At 45.8% G+C, this 15,170-nt stretch overlaps 1 protein-coding gene and 1 long non-coding RNA gene across 2 annotated transcripts in view; one reads left to right on the top strand and one right to left on the bottom strand.

Annotated features, from left to right (window-relative positions):
• Window positions 1-15,170, bottom strand: part of CDH20 (cadherin 20) — a 213,330-nt gene that overhangs the window by 6,454 nt on the left and 191,706 nt on the right. Inside the window, exons 8-11 of the mRNA XM_070779131.1 lie at window positions 12,223-12,359; window positions 9,856-9,977; window positions 5,267-5,384; window positions 192-443 (exon numbers count right to left, since the gene is read on the bottom strand). Of these exons, the coding sequence (XP_070635232.1) occupies window positions 192-443; window positions 5,267-5,384; window positions 9,856-9,977; window positions 12,223-12,359 (629 nt within the window). The remainder of the gene's footprint in view (window positions 1-191; window positions 444-5,266; window positions 5,385-9,855; window positions 9,978-12,222; window positions 12,360-15,170) is intronic.
• LOC139179505 (uncharacterized) overlaps window positions 1-15,170 on the top strand; it is a 195,775-nt gene that overhangs the window by 5,340 nt on the left and 175,265 nt on the right. The gene's annotated exons all lie outside the window — the stretch shown is intronic.

Here is a 15,170-nt window from a genome sequence, read left to right as displayed (position 1 = left end):
TGCTTTGATCTGGCCTTGAAGGAAGGGACAGTCTTCCCTCTCTTTCCTTTTACCCAGCCTTGCTCCTCCACCCTTGCAATCAGCCCGGTGTGGAAAACCAGTCCTGGCTGGCTGAGTTAGGACGCTGATCGGATGCTGTCTAGGGCAGCACGTGCAGGTCCCCCCAGCATGGGGAGGAGCCGCTCACTCACCTAGGAGGACGAAGACGCAGGCCAGGATGGCGATGAGCGCGCCACGGCTGAGGCTCACCGGGAGCATGTAGGCCTCGGGGCTGCAGGACAGCACGTGGCCCTCGTCGTCACAGCCGCACACCTGGATGGTCAGCGTGCCTGTGCTGCTGAGCACTGGCTGCCCGCCGTCCGAGATCAGGATGGGCAGGTAGAAGACACTCTGCTCCTGCTGCCGGAAGCCTGACCTCCTGGTCAGAATCCGGGCGGTGTTATCTGGAGCAGACAAGGATTCCGGATTGGAAAGGGAAAACGGAAAAAGGGAAGGCAGTGGAAAGGAAGAACCATGGAGAGAGTTAATTTCAGGGATTGGGGAAAGCAAGGGGCAGGAACTCGGTGGGGAAGGCAGGAGAAGGGACAGCATTCCCTGGAGGGGGTCCGCTGCGGCCGCTCACATTTGTCAGGATCAGCAGTTGGGTTCAGAAACTAAGATTTTTGCTTGCTTCTAGGCAAAACCCTGAGGCCTAGGAGAGAAACCCTTTTTGAGAGCTTGTCTTCGCCTTTGTGACATAAAGTGCCCAGGGCGAACTGTCAGGCTCCAGATCTAACTGAGATGTCCCTGGGAAAGCTCGACAGACGTGAACAGTCACCGGTGACTTGTGGCGCCCTTTTGTTCTCACTCAGCGGCTTTGCAGGGCCCCCGCTGCTGCCTTTGTGCCTCCAGGAAGAGACTGCGGAGGAGCCCGCGTGGCTCTGGCAGACTGCTGCTTTTTGCCACTACGGCTGGAATTCCTGTCTTTGGCTATTTTCTTTTATGCCTTTGAAATGCAGTCACCAGTTCCTGTGCTTTCTGATGAATGTGATCGTTTAGCAGAAGCTTATTTGAAATCCCCTAATCATATGACACACCCTGTTATTTCCCACTACTTGGTGGTCTGAGTTTAAGCAATTCATATGAATTTGGTGAAAATTCAATACTGGTTTCCCCCCCAGTTTTAAAGAGGATTAGCCAGCTTGTTTGGTATGTTTTTACAAAGCTGGTATGTGTGTGCATATTTACATTTGCTTAATGTAATGTTTTCAGAGGAGGCAATGGCACCCCACTGCAGTACTCTTGCCTGGAAAATCCCATGGACAGAGGAGCCTGGAAGGCTGCAGTCTATGGGGTTGCTAAGAGTCGGACACGACTGAGCGCCTTTCACTTTCACTTTTCACTTTCATGCATTGGAGAAGGAAATGGCAACCCACTCCAGTGTTCTTGCCTAGAGAATCCCAGGGACGGGGGAGCTTGATGGGCTGCCGTCTCTGGGGTCGCACAGAGTCAGACACGACTGAAGCGACTTAGCAGCAGCAGCAATGTAATGTTTTAGGATCTTTTATTTTTTAATCTGTGTTCTCAAGTTTTCTTGAGTGGGTTTTTGCAAAGCTGGTGTCTTTTTTCAGCAGAGGAAAAGTTTGAGATGTGGAAGGACATATAAGCAGTGACTCTCAAAGCCAACATCAGCAATATAGAAGGTTCTCTGGATGCATTTCACATTTTACAGGGAGGAGTCTAGAACTTCACAAAAAATTCTGAGAGCCTAATCAAAGGAAACGTTACTAGTATCAGTATCAGTATTTCTTACATAATAAAGGATATACTTTTCTACGCTCTTGACTTTGGATATTTGTATATGATTCGCTTTTGACGATGGGAATGAGCAAGGTGTTCCGCGTCCCTTCCGGGCAGCAGTGTGTACCAGCCGGTGTGATTCTGGCCGTCTCTTGCCTCGGTGTAGTGTGTGAGAGCACGCTAGATGCAGAGCCACGCAGCCTGGGCCGCCTGCACACGGACAGCTGTCCTGCATCGCCAGACCCGCAGTCGGCTTGTGTGAGCAAGAAGTTAACTTTAGTTGAGTTAAGCCACTGAGACTTTGGTGCCTTTTGTTTCCACAGCCTAGCCAGCCTATTCTAACACATTCTTCCTTAATTTTCCACCTGTTCCTCCCGCCGTGTTTTCATGAGAGTAGTTGATTCTTGAGTGCTTATATTCACGGTATTTAGACTTCGCATGCAGCAGCTCGTTTCCTCTTTAGCACCACTTGGGGAAATAATGGTGATCTCACCCTGTCACACTGAGAGTTAAGGGCTGGAGAGATCATGTAATGGGGTCCAAGTCACTGGTTTACTAACAGAGCTGCGACTTGAACTTTGGTCTCTGACTCCAAATACATACTCCTTCCATTGAGTTATGTAACCACTTAGTTTTGTAACAGTGTTGAAAATTATTCAGCTAATTGAAATATCTATCTGCTTTTTACAGGCCGCCTTTCTTTCATTTCCTTCTCAGTGGAGAAAGATAGCAGTTGGTTGCCAGCCTGAAGATTATATTTGTATTTCCACCTGCCATGCAATCTACCTGATCTTCTCTGTTTTGTAAATTTAATAGCTAAGAACTATTAATTTTGCTTCACAGTTTTAATTTTATTTTTAGAAAGCTGGAGAAGAGCCGAATTTCTTATCAGTATTACATCATGCCTCCCATGCATCATATATTTGTTGATATCAGAATTATTTAAGATTAAAGAAAAAAAGATCAGTATCACATTGCTGAGACTGGTCCTAGAAAGGGGCTGGCATATAGTAGCAGATTTTTTGTTGAATGTTATAATTGGAACTTGAATAACCCATTTGGAAATATTATTTGTTTCCACAGTAACGCAAAACTCTGTGTGTGTGTGTGTGTGTGTGTGTGTGTGTGTGTGTGTCTAAAACAGGAGGTCCCAACTGCCAGTCCTAATCTTAATGTTTACTCACTCTGATCTTGGGCTGTTTACTTTCTTCCCTCATCTATCAAATGAGACATGCCAATCAGAGGTGTTAGTAACTTCCTTAAGACCTTATAGGATTATTGTGAAGAGCAAATAAAGCAAAGTATGGGAAAATGTAAGTAAAATATAAAGTATACACTCAATCCTTTTCACAATGCTTTGGGAATTTAAAAAAGTAAGAAAGACTTTACTTGAGATAGTGTAGTGTTGTGTTCATAAGTGAAAATAGTGTTTCAGGCACGGGAGTTGGAGGGCTTGACAGTACATCCACCATATCAGATATCTGTCAATTTTGTAATGAGCCTCAGTAAAGGATACTCGAGGGATAAATTGTCATGAGGAGATTAAGAGTTCATTCTCTCTGCTGAAAATGCAGATTTCCATTTTGGAAAACCTTCCAAGAGATGACTCCCTTGTTTTTATAGTCACCATGTTCCAGTGGCCCATCTTTTTATGGTATTGACTCCATGAGTTGGTGTCCAAAGTCATAGTGAAGAAAAGTGCAGCATTTTGCAGTTGCGGTCTATTGTCTGTGAGCTGATCTTACAGATATCAGCGAGGGAGCAGCGACACTTAGAAAAATGAAGGAGCAGCATCACGTGTTGTTTTCCCGCCCAGGGTTTCTACTATAAATCCTACTCTGAAGGGGCTAATGACCTTTTAAGGGTTTCCAAAGGAAATAAGTTTCTCTAGTGGCTCAGATGGTAAAGAGTCTGCTGCATTGTAGGAGACGGGTTCGATCCCTGGGTCAGGAAGATTCTTCTGGAGAAGGAGCTGGCAACCCACTCCAGTATTCTTGCCTGGGAAATCCCATGACAGAGGAGCCTGGTGGGCTCCTGGGGTCACAGAGAGTCGGACACAACTGAGCAACTAACACAAAAGAAGTAGATAAATGAATAATTCACAATTTGACCCAGCAAAAATATCTGGATATTTAATTATAGCATTTCTGTTGCTGTAATTTATACTACTGTTGCTTTCAGAATTATCACAATGTTTTGATCATTTTTTTTATGTAGAAGTTTAAAAGGATGACTTGGAGAAGTGCTTTCCATTTAGAATAAAACAGGTTTGATATCCTCAGGTTTTAATAGCAGAATGTCGTGTGGGATGGAATTAATACTTTGACCGTTGAGGCCAAGACTAGGTGTGCCTAAATCATGGTCTTTTGTTACCCTGTGTTTAGATTGTTAGAATTGACAGCACTTTAGATTGGAATCTAAAGGCTTCCCTGGTGGCGCAGACGGTAAAGCGTCTGCCTGCAATGTGGGAGACCCAGGTTTGATTCCTGGGTCGGGAAGATCCCCTGGAGAAGGAAATGGCAATCCACTCCAGCACTCTTGCCTGGAAAATCCCATGGGCAGAGGAGCCTGATAGGCTACAGTCCATGGGGTCGCAAAGAGTTGGACACGACTGAGCGACTTCACTTCACTTAGATTGGAATAAAAATGAGCCACGCAGCCCAGAGAAGTGATGCCCTTCCTCCCCAAGGTCAGACTAGTTGGTAGCAGTCCTAGCAACAGAAGGGCTTCACTCCACAGATTTAAGTTATTTTTTCACTTGCTCTGACCTTTCCCTGAAAATCCTCTGGCCAGAGTACAAAAGCCGCTCCTTTTCCCATCTGTGCCCAGTGAAGAGTGTGCTTGGTCTGTCAACTCCGTAGCTGATCTGAATGCTTTTTGGAGCAGAGGGGTGTAGAATGCTAGTCCAGCAGAGCTGTAGTGGGAAGCACTTTGTGCAGTCGGGAACCCCACCTGACTGTTCTTTCTGAATCACTCCAAAGTAATCAAGGGGTTTCGGTGCCAGAGCTGCTCACTCTGCTTCTGCACCTGCCCTTTGTTCCGTCCCTCAGTGTCCGTCTCCCTTTTGTTCCGGGAGCTTTTCTCTGTCTCCCCCTTTGATCCTTGCTCAGAAGCGCCCCCTCAGGTTTTTCTGTCTAGGCTGCTTCTGTCTCCTCACTCAAATCCTTCTCATGGGTAAAGAGCGCACAAACAGGGCTGCTCTGTGGGGATGAAGGAGGCCCTTAGCCTGTGAGCCTCCATCGTGCCTGGCCCAGAGCCAGAGCACAAATATGTGTGAACTAACTGCGTAAAAGTTTCAGAATTAGCAGAGGACGTTTTTTGTCTTTGATGTTCTGAAACAAAACTTTAAATGGATCATACAGATGAGCATTCGTGCCTTCCATGCTATTAACATTAAGGAGCCAGTGACCTCCGACAGTGTGCATGGTATAGCAACCCACGGTGTCCCCCCCACGCTGTGGAGACGCATCAGCAGCCAGCGGATTACCTTGGTTGTCCCTTACGGTGAAATTGGGGTTGTTGGCAGCCTCAGGAGCCAGGCTATAGTAGAAGTGCTGGCCATTGCGTGGGTCGTCTTGGTCCACGGCGCTCACGGTCTGGATCAGCTGAGGGAGGGACATGAAACCAGGTGAGTCAGTCAAAAGCTTCCAGGGAAGATGAGACCCCAGGTTGTGTTACCTAATGAGGACATCCTGAAGCTCCCCTCGCAGGCTCTGTGCCATCTCACAGCCCAGACTCAAGTTTGGTTTATTGTTGGGGCTTCCCAGGTGGCTCAGTGGTAAACGATCCTCCTGCCAACAGGGATGACTCAGGAGAGGCAGGTTTTGATCCCTGGGTCAGGAAGATCCCCTGGAGAAAGAAACAGCAACCCACTCCGGTATTCCTGCCTGGGAAATCCCATGGACGGAGGAGCCCAGCAGGCTACAGTCCGTGGAGTTGCAGAGTCAGACACGACTGAGCTACTGAGCACGCACACGTGTCAGCGGGCCCAGGGTAGATGTCACCTAAATGGACGTTAGATGTCGGAATAACACTATTCTCACTCCTCCTCTGGCCCGTCTTAGGCAGTCAGAGCAGAAGGCTGAATGAAAGGCCTCAGGGGTGCCACAGGGTCCTGCTTGTTTCCTGGTGTTCTGTCCTCGCACCTCACCTTCTTAGCCTCACCTTTGGGTTCCTAGTTCACGGTCAGATTGCTGTCTTTGAGAGTGAAAGTGAAAGTGTTGGTTGCTCAGTCATGTCTGATTCTTTGCAACCCCATGGACTGTATAACTTGCCAGGCTCCTCTGTCCATGGAATTCTCCAGGCTAGAATGCTAGAGTGGTAGCCGTTCCCTTCTCAGGAGATCTTACCAACTCAGGGATTGAACCTGGGTCTCCTGCATTGGCAGGTGGATTCTTTACCATCTGAGCCACCAGGAAAGCTTTGAGAGGCCTCTATTTAAAAATGACCAGTACCTAGTGGGCAGTAAGCAGACATTTCATTGATTATTTCAAGTTAATGGAAAACAAATGTGAGAGAATGGGTCACAGAGCAGTCACTTTTGGCAGGAAGGGGAGCTAGAGTGTAGAGCACAAGGCCCCCCAGAGTAAGGTTACAGAACAGACAGGAACCGGAAGCAGAGCTTGGGGCCGAGGAGAGCAGGAGGTGGGGAGGCGGCTTCTTGAGCTCTCTGGCCAAAATTGTGCCTTTCCCACCTGCTCTTCAAAGTACTGGGTTGCTGTGACAGGCTTGATGACAGGATGGAAAAGTCGGTAAGAAAGCAGTGTGAAGCACACGGCTGAGACGCGGGCCGCAGGCGGGGTGGAGATGCGGTGCTGAGGGGAGGTCTCCCCCCGCGTGTTCGCGCTCCCACCAGCCAGCAGCACAGACCGCCCACCCCTCTCGGGCCTGGCTCCAGACGCGCACTCCTGCTGTCAGAAGCTGGCTGTTAGCAATATAGAAGATGGAACATGAGAGGTCAGCAGGGGGCTGAGGTGGGCTTGCTTAGTCTCTCTTCATCTATAAATGTACCCTCACAGCGTCCCAAAGAGTGAGTAACCCAAGGGGAAGCTTCCAGCAAGAGGCTCACTGTAAACAGTGTTGCCCAGACCCCCTTCAGGGGAGGACTTGATGCCCTCACCTGCCAGTCTCTCTGGGGATGGCCTCAGTTGGTGAGACCCACCTCCCCACAGTCTCCACATCTTCCAGAACAGTCCGTGTCCAGTGATTGATAGAATGGTATAAAGGCCTGGCCATCCCATCTCGACTCAGGAAAGCCCTAGTTCTCGGCGTCAGTGGCGTCATCACGGCTGTCTGTGGTCTGCACCACTTGCGGACGTCTCTTGTCCAGCCCTGCAGAAGCTCTTGCCTTGCACAGGAGTTGGTCCCAAGGGCATTCCTGACTCATTACTAAACATCCTAGACCAGAACTCCAGCTCAGCTCATGCCCCCTGCTGAACCCAAACTGGCACTGGGCCTGTCAGTCTAAAGGTAGGGAGGATGGAATTGAGTACTGGAGAGGGATCAGGAGAGCCCTGAAGAGGACTGTGGCCCAGGCCGCCCAGCCTGAGGTCCCTGCTGCTCCCACTCAAGGGTCACCCAGTGCCCTATCCCCTCCCAGACAGATCCTGTAATCTCCGTCTTGTCAGACATGTGAAGACACATTTCTGCATGAATTTTATAAACAGGTGAGTATGTGTGACTTGGCAAATAGTCGTTTCAGAGCATCTGACCTGTGAAGTCGTATATACATATGGTAGAGACCTGGGGCATCTGACTGGTTGGTTACAGGGTTCTCAGGAATGTGAGTGAAGACACGGCTTTGGAGCACCTGGGCCTCCCCTCTCCCGGGCCTGCTCTGCCTGGCCTCCCCTTTCCCAGGTCTCCTCTCTCCATGGCCTCCCCTCTCCTGGGCCTGCTCTCCCAGGCCTCCGCTCTCCCAGGCCTCCCCTCTCCCAGGCCTCCCCTCTCCTGGCAGGTCAGAGTCCATCCCTGGCCTCACTCGCCATTCCAGAGTCTGCTCGGCAGGCCTCATGCCACCCTCAGCCTGCACCTCAGACGTCCTCAGGTTTCCCTCTGGGCTTGCTTCACCGAGGAAAGCACACGTTCCACTCGGCAGATGCAGAGCTGATGACAGTGTCCGAGAAATCTCACACAAGGAGGCCTGAGTCTTCATAAGCCAGACGTACCTAACTGAGCTGTGTGCTTTTGAAAATCTTCAAAACACGTCCCAGAGCCAAAGTCAAAGGGTTGGATTTACCTCTCTTGGGCTAAAGATAACGAGTATGACAGACTGCGATAGACCTGTGGCTCTCAACCTGAACCTGAAGTTGCATGTTAAAGTTCATGTGCCTCAAAGGGCTGTGTGAGAGACGGTGGAAGACGGGCATGGAGAGACGGTGGAAGACGGGCATGGAGACGCAGACGCGGAGAGGCGTCCTGTGCTGCAGAGGCGGGAGTGGCGGCCGCGTGCTGCTGTCCTGCCATTCATCCCAGCAGGGTGGACATGCTTCACTGGGGGCCTGAGGGGGTTCCATGCACTGTGTTCCTGTTACTCTCTGTTACAGAGTAAAAATGGCTTATCGTCATACTGAATATTAAGTATGTTTGTCATAGTAATAATCCTGTATAAAACAAAAGTTTTTGTGTTGTGTTTCTGATGGTGGCTGTTGCTGTTTTCTCTCCTGCCTCCCGGTTTCTGTTCACATGCAGGTACAGCTTGGTATGCCTTCAGGCCTGCGCCTGTAGCCTCTGTGCCTGCTTTCTTTACACACACAGTAACATGGGTCATTCCTTATGCTGGAAAGTGTTAATTGTAACTTTTATTAGCTGCATCATAATTCAAGTTTCTGTAGACTAGAAGTGCAGTAGATATGGAAGTAGATTTATCCTAGACTTGTTGAAAAAAGTGTAGGCATGCTATAGACCACTGCACTGGGTTTCAGAACGAATGGATGCGGTAACAGATGAGAATGACTACAGGACACATTTCCCCACTCCCCCACCCGGGACATGGGAGTCACTTTTCTTTGGGTGGAAAGAGTGGTAAAGATGCATTGAGGTAATCTTTGCTGAGTTCAGGAAGCTCGTGTGGTTTCTGGTTGTATGGACAGTCTGTGCAGTGAGATGTTGCAGGAGAGAGCGATGGAAGCAGAAACTGCTTGACAGTCAAAAAGCCTGCGTTAACAAACCACGAGTACTTGCCATCTGCACCCAGGCCCTGGACCAGAATCCTCAGGGTCACAAGATAAGCTCCGGGGAAGTAAGAGAGGATTGTTAGGGAATCTGCTGGGACAAAGGTAGAGAGGACAGAGTCTTACAAAAGTAGGACAGAAGAGGAGAGCGGGCACGTGATCTGAGGTGTGGCAGGTTGGGTATGTTGTGGGCACCAGCCTAACACGCGTTAATCACACGGCCATTCCAGGCACTGTTCAGATGTTTTTCAGTTGCACCACTGGGATTTAGTAAAAAACATTCACTTAGGTTTTAAGCAGACTTTAAAAAAAATAGGCAAATGTATATGAAGATGATGGGGCTAAAGCTGTTTCAAGTAAGTAGACATTTGTTCCTTAAGATGCCTTTCCTTTCAGAACGCGATGTGACATGAGGGTACTGAGAACACGGGCGTTTCAGCTGAGGGAGGGGGAGCAGGGAGGACTAGGGCAGATGGCCCCTCAGGAGGATGCTTGCCGTCAGAAGAAAGGGAGGTAGGAAGATACAAAACATGAACCTTCCTTTCTGCAGATGTTTTCAAGGATTAGTGCTAAGTGGAGAAAAAGACTCTTTTTTTTTTCCCTTGATCCTCACGGTCCCTCATTTCCAGGACCCAAGGCACATGTTCCTACAATTGGTTCTGTGCGGTTCAGTTATAAGGTCGGTAACTACCTTGCTTCACAGCCTTGTTTCGATCATAAAATGTAACCGAGGTTCCGAATAGTTGTCTTAGCAAATAAGCGGTTGCAACATGATAAACGGAAGTCGGGGACTCTTGTACAAACTGTTAGCGTCTGGAGTCTAAATTTCTTTGATGGGCAATCTGGTTATCTGTAACTCGTTTCCACGTGTTGGGAGGTTAACCACAGTGCTCAGGCTGCTTACCTGCCCTGCCTTGGCGTTCTCACAGACAAAAGCTTCATAGAATCTGGGGAACTCCGGAGCATTGTCGTTGACATCTAAGACTTTGATTGTGACAGGAACACTTCCAACCTGGGACGGATTGTCTACAGGAAGCACACACAACACAGACAAAAACCAAAGGTGAGGAGGGTTCAGAGACGCAGGAAAGCAGCTCTTTGTTGGAGCAGGTATTTGTCTCCTCATTCTGGTCTTTGAAGGGATGCATAAAGACCATGGAACTCAGCGCCAGGTTGCAGGGGTTGCCTGTTTAGAGTGTGGCTGGAACATGAGTGTGGGCAGGACCGCGTGTGTGACGTCAGGAGGAGAGGGGCGGGGTGAGACTCCGGGTTAGCAGACGTCACAAATGAACCTTAAAAAGAGGTTCTGAGCTTCTCGCTTGGCGTAGACTTCAGGTTCTGGAGTTGAGGGCAGGCTGCAGCGGTGAGACTGGCAGCAACGAGCTCTCTCCCCGGGAAGCAGCGCCCGGCGCCTCAGCGCCAGGCTGCCACGCCCTTGAATTGCGTGAGCGTCTGTGCCTTTTCTGTGCGTCTGCTAGCAAGGTGTGTCCTAACGTAATTGCTTCTTCACTTTACACCGTTTGGGCTACAGAAGGTTTCATAGGAGCCCTGTACTTTCAGATGGTGGGGAAACCTGTAATCAGTTCTTTGAATTACGCTTTCAGAAGGTTTTAAGTTATTCGTGGGATTACAGGTAACACCGTACATTTATTTCCGCTTTTGGACTCAGGAGATGTTACAGGATCACACACACACCAAATCCACATTTTTGGCTGAGACTGAAGCTACTCACAGTCGTTCATGGGGGAAAATACCCTTTTGGTCTGTCTTCTGCTTGACACTGCCGCACAAAGGTAATTTCCCAACCCCACTGCTGACCCTCCTGTCCTTTTCTGTTTTGGCCACCATTCCAGGAAGACAAAATAGAAATTATAAGACATAGAAAAGTATGCTTAGTAAATAATTTTATTGAAATGCCCTGTTCTTTTGGTTCATTTTTTTTTCCCTCAAGAATATTTATACATTGTTTTTCCCCTAAATATTTATATTGCTTGTTTAGCAAGAGTGCTGACATGTTTAAATTTTTCCATTGTAACTTGTGCTGGTACTTGTTTATATAGGCAGTGATAAAAATTTCAGAAAAATAAGAATAAATGTGATCCATAGTCCTACCACCAGAGATATCCATTATATATTATGTATAATGTTACATGTGTCCAAATTCTCTCTCTCTCTCACACACGCACACTGAAATTAAGAAAAATAAAAAAATTTGATTTAGAACTTTAATATTTTAGGGAAAGATTTTCCCTGAAAGTCATTGAAATGTACTTTGAAATTAATTAATTGGTACATTAATTGGTATTAATGTAAACAGGATATTCTCATTTTACTGTATGACTGTACCATTATTTAGTCAAACTCCTGTTATTAGACATTTAGGTATTTCCCCTCTTAAAATAACAATGCAGTGGACATTTTGGTACATAAATCTTTGTTAATATTATGACTATTTCCATAAGATAATTATTAGGAGTAGAATTCTTGAGAAAAAGAGGATGAATGTATTGGAGAATCTGAATACAAAAGATTTCTTACCAAATTTCCCTCATGAATGACTGTACATACTTCTGCCAATATGTTTGGATTTACCATTTCCCTTAATATTTCTCATAACTTCAGTTTAGTTGCTTAGTCGTGTCCGACTCTTTGCGACCCCATGAACCGCAGCACGCCAGGCCTCCCTGTCCATCACCAACTCCCGGAGTCCACCCAAATCCATGGGTGTTGTGAAAGAAAAAAATGGAATGTAGTAGTATATAATTTGTATTGAGATTATAATGTTAATTTAGTTTATTAATCTTCAACTTTATTTCAGGTTTATGTTAATCTGTTGTAAGATGTTTCAAATTCTTATTGCATGTGTATGTATGTGTGTGTGCATGATAAGCGTGATATGTTATAAATGTCTCCTTTCATATAGTAATAATATACTATTTGCATTCCTAATCTTATTAAAGATTGAAAGCCTCTTAGATGTCTCAAGAATTGTCCCTTTTCTTCATACAGAAGTAGCTCTTCAGTTTAAGGATGCTGTTTTTTGTGCTGCTTTTGCATGATACTTTTGTTTTTATCCCTAGCACAGGACTAGGTATATAGAGATCCTCAATAAGTATTTGAACTAAATACATTCATTCAATTGCATAAACCAGGATTTGCATTTTTTTCCATAAAGAATACAATTTTTGTTCCAGCAGGCTCTGGAAACTTCCGCCTTCTACAATGCTTATGTTTTGTCACTATATGGAGACCAGTGTATTGTTTTACTTACTCATTTCCATAGCAAGGACAGTGATATTATGCCAAGAAAACTCTTCGCGGTCAAGAGGTCTTGCAGTCATTAGGGCACCTGTTGTAATGTCCACATAGAAGAATCTTCCAGGATCACTGCTTCTGTCAATGGAATATCTGTAGAAATGGGGATTAAATGCATTGTCTTATTGGATAAGCATATTTATTCATACTTATAGCATATTACATGAGAGAACTGAGTGCATACTATGTGAAACAGGACTAGTTCTGGATTATAGGCCCTTGGAAGACTGCATTCCTGTTTTATCATGTCCAAAACCACTGCCTGCACCCTAAAAACAAATCCCCAAACACAACACAACAAAGAATTGTTACTGCTTCAATTTCCTCATTCAGAAAGTGAAATAAAGTGGAGTGTCAAAGCCTTAGGGCAGTTTTATGCTTTCTAAAGATCAGTCTCAGCTTTTTTAAAGCTTAAAACTGTTCTAAGACTTTAGGGACACTCTGACTATCGACCCCTGCACGTCTTTGTTCAAAACGACTTTGATTCAAATAAGCCCAGAAATGCTGAATCGGAACCGGGAAAGGTCGAGTTGTGCGGTTCCGGCTCCTGTAAGTGGTATCACCTGTTGAGAAGGAAAGTTTTGAATCAGGTCCTTTGTAAACCTACTAGTGACTTGTTGACAGACACAGTTATGTTATTTGCTAGATGGGTGTCCTTATCTAGGGAATGTTTTAGCAAGATGGACCGGGGTCTGTCTAGGTTGTTTATTGTAAATAGCCTGAAATTTATGGGGCACAGCTTGCTTGAAAATGTCATGTGAGTAGTGTAGTTAATGGAGTATAAAAAGCAGATGTTACATAACTAAAGCAGCTTTCAGGCAATGCCCTTCATTCACTGCTCACACCTTTCATATTCCGTGTGGACCAACACGCACCTGACCAACACGCACCTTGTACAGAAAATAGAAGGGTATTTGCAGGTGCCTACACCTAATGGTTCCAGACCTCGCTAAGGGAAGAGAAAAATTGAAAGTGTTAGTGACAGTTGTGTCTGAGGTTTTGCGACCCCATGGACTAGAGCCCACCAGGCTCCTCTGTCCATGGGATTTCCCAGGCAAGAATACTGGAGTGGGTTGCCGTTTCCTCCTCCAGGGCATCTTCCTGACCCAGGGATAGAACCCGATTCTATCCTTGCAAGCAGATTGTTTACCACTGAGACACCAGGGAAGCCTGAGGAAAGCGTGCTTAGCTCATGTTTTGCTGCTGTTTATATCCTTTGAGTCCTTATTCACCTTGACACTGGGTAAGATCCGTAATTCCTGTTGAATCTGAGTTGGATACCTGACCCTTTGTGTTTTCTTACCTAAGTTGTCTTACCTGGTGCCCATCTCGGGAGATTCACTAGGTGTGGAGGGAAGCTTAGGCATCTATGTTTAAAAGCCTTCTAAGGGATTTTGGTGTGTAGCCATGATTGAGAACCATTCTTGAGAATCTTATGTAGTCCTTGGTAATGGGCAGTAGTTATGATTGCTGCCATCTGTTGAATACCAGGCATTTTATAGCTGCTTTTTAATTCTACAGCATCTCTAGGATACATGTATATATACATTTATATATAAATATAAATACATGTATATATAAATTTATATATAATATAAATACATGTATATATAAATTTATATATAAATATAAACATGTGTATATGTAAATTTATACATAAATATAAACATATGTATATGTAAATATACCAACCAAGAGAAAAGAAAACAAAGACTGAGAGGACTTGTCACTTTCACAGTCACACAGCTAGTAATTTTCAGGTAGTAGTAAGATCTGAAATATACATGTTTATATATAAACCATTACATATATTATAGACTGTAAATTATATATAAACACTGGAGAAGGGAATGGCAACCCACTCCAATATTCTTGCTTGGAGAATTCCATGGACAGAGGAGCTTGGTGGGCTGTAGTCCATGGGGCCACAAAGAGTCGGACACGACTGAGCGGCTTAACACTACACAACACACAAATATATATATAAGCTATTGTAATATATTGCGTTCAAAATTCCATTTGAAGTTGCCAGCGGGTGCAAACGAACCTATTTACAAAACAGAGATAGTCACAAATGTAGAAAACAAACTGTGGTTACCAAGGGGGAAGGTGGGGAGGGATAAATTGGGAGGCTGAGGTTGACATGTGCACATTGCTACATTTAAAATAGGTAACTGATAAGGACCTGCGTTTAGCACAGGGAACTCTGCTCAGTATTCCGCAATGGCCCATATGAGAACAGAATCTAGGAGACTGAGTATATGTATAACTGATTCAGTTTGCTGTACTGCAGAAAGTAATATAACATTGTGGATCAACTATAATCCAATAAAAATTAATTTTAAAAAAGTTGTCAGCAGAATTCCCTGGCAGTCCAGTGGTTGGTTAAGGACTGCAGGCTCTGAGTTCAATCACAAGCCAAGTGCACAGCCCCCAAAAAAAGTTGCCAAAAATTGCAATCTGTATCTTAAAGTTGTTGAAACTGGGAAATACTACCTTTTTGATGGCGGTAAGCAATTTGTTTAGTGCCTTGTTTTTCAAACTGAAATCAATATGTTGGGTTATGATTACTGTAGAAAGAAAATCAGAGAAGGCAATGGCACCCCACTCCAGTAGTCTTGCCTGGAAAATCCCATGGACAGAGGAGCCTGGTGGGCTGCAGTCCATGGGGTCGCTGGGAGTCGGACACGACTGAGTGACTTCACTTTCACTTTTCACTTTCATGCATTGGAGAAGGAAATGGCAGCCCACTCCAGTGTTCTTGCCTGGAGAATCCCAGGGACGGGGGAGCCTGGTGGGCTGCTGTCCATGGGGTCGCACAAGCGACTTAGCAGCAGCAGCAGCAGAAAGAAAAATGGATATAGGTATGCCACACTGTTACTTACAGTAAGGGTAAATATTGAT

Source organism: Bos indicus, chromosome 24, assembly GCF_029378745.1.
Source record: "Bos indicus isolate NIAB-ARS_2022 breed Sahiwal x Tharparkar chromosome 24, NIAB-ARS_B.indTharparkar_mat_pri_1.0, whole genome shotgun sequence".
NCBI lineage: Eukaryota > Metazoa > Chordata > Mammalia > Artiodactyla > Bovidae > Bos > Bos indicus.
Note: the sequence above shows the minus strand (reverse complement) of the source record. Positions and strands in the feature narration are given on the sequence as shown.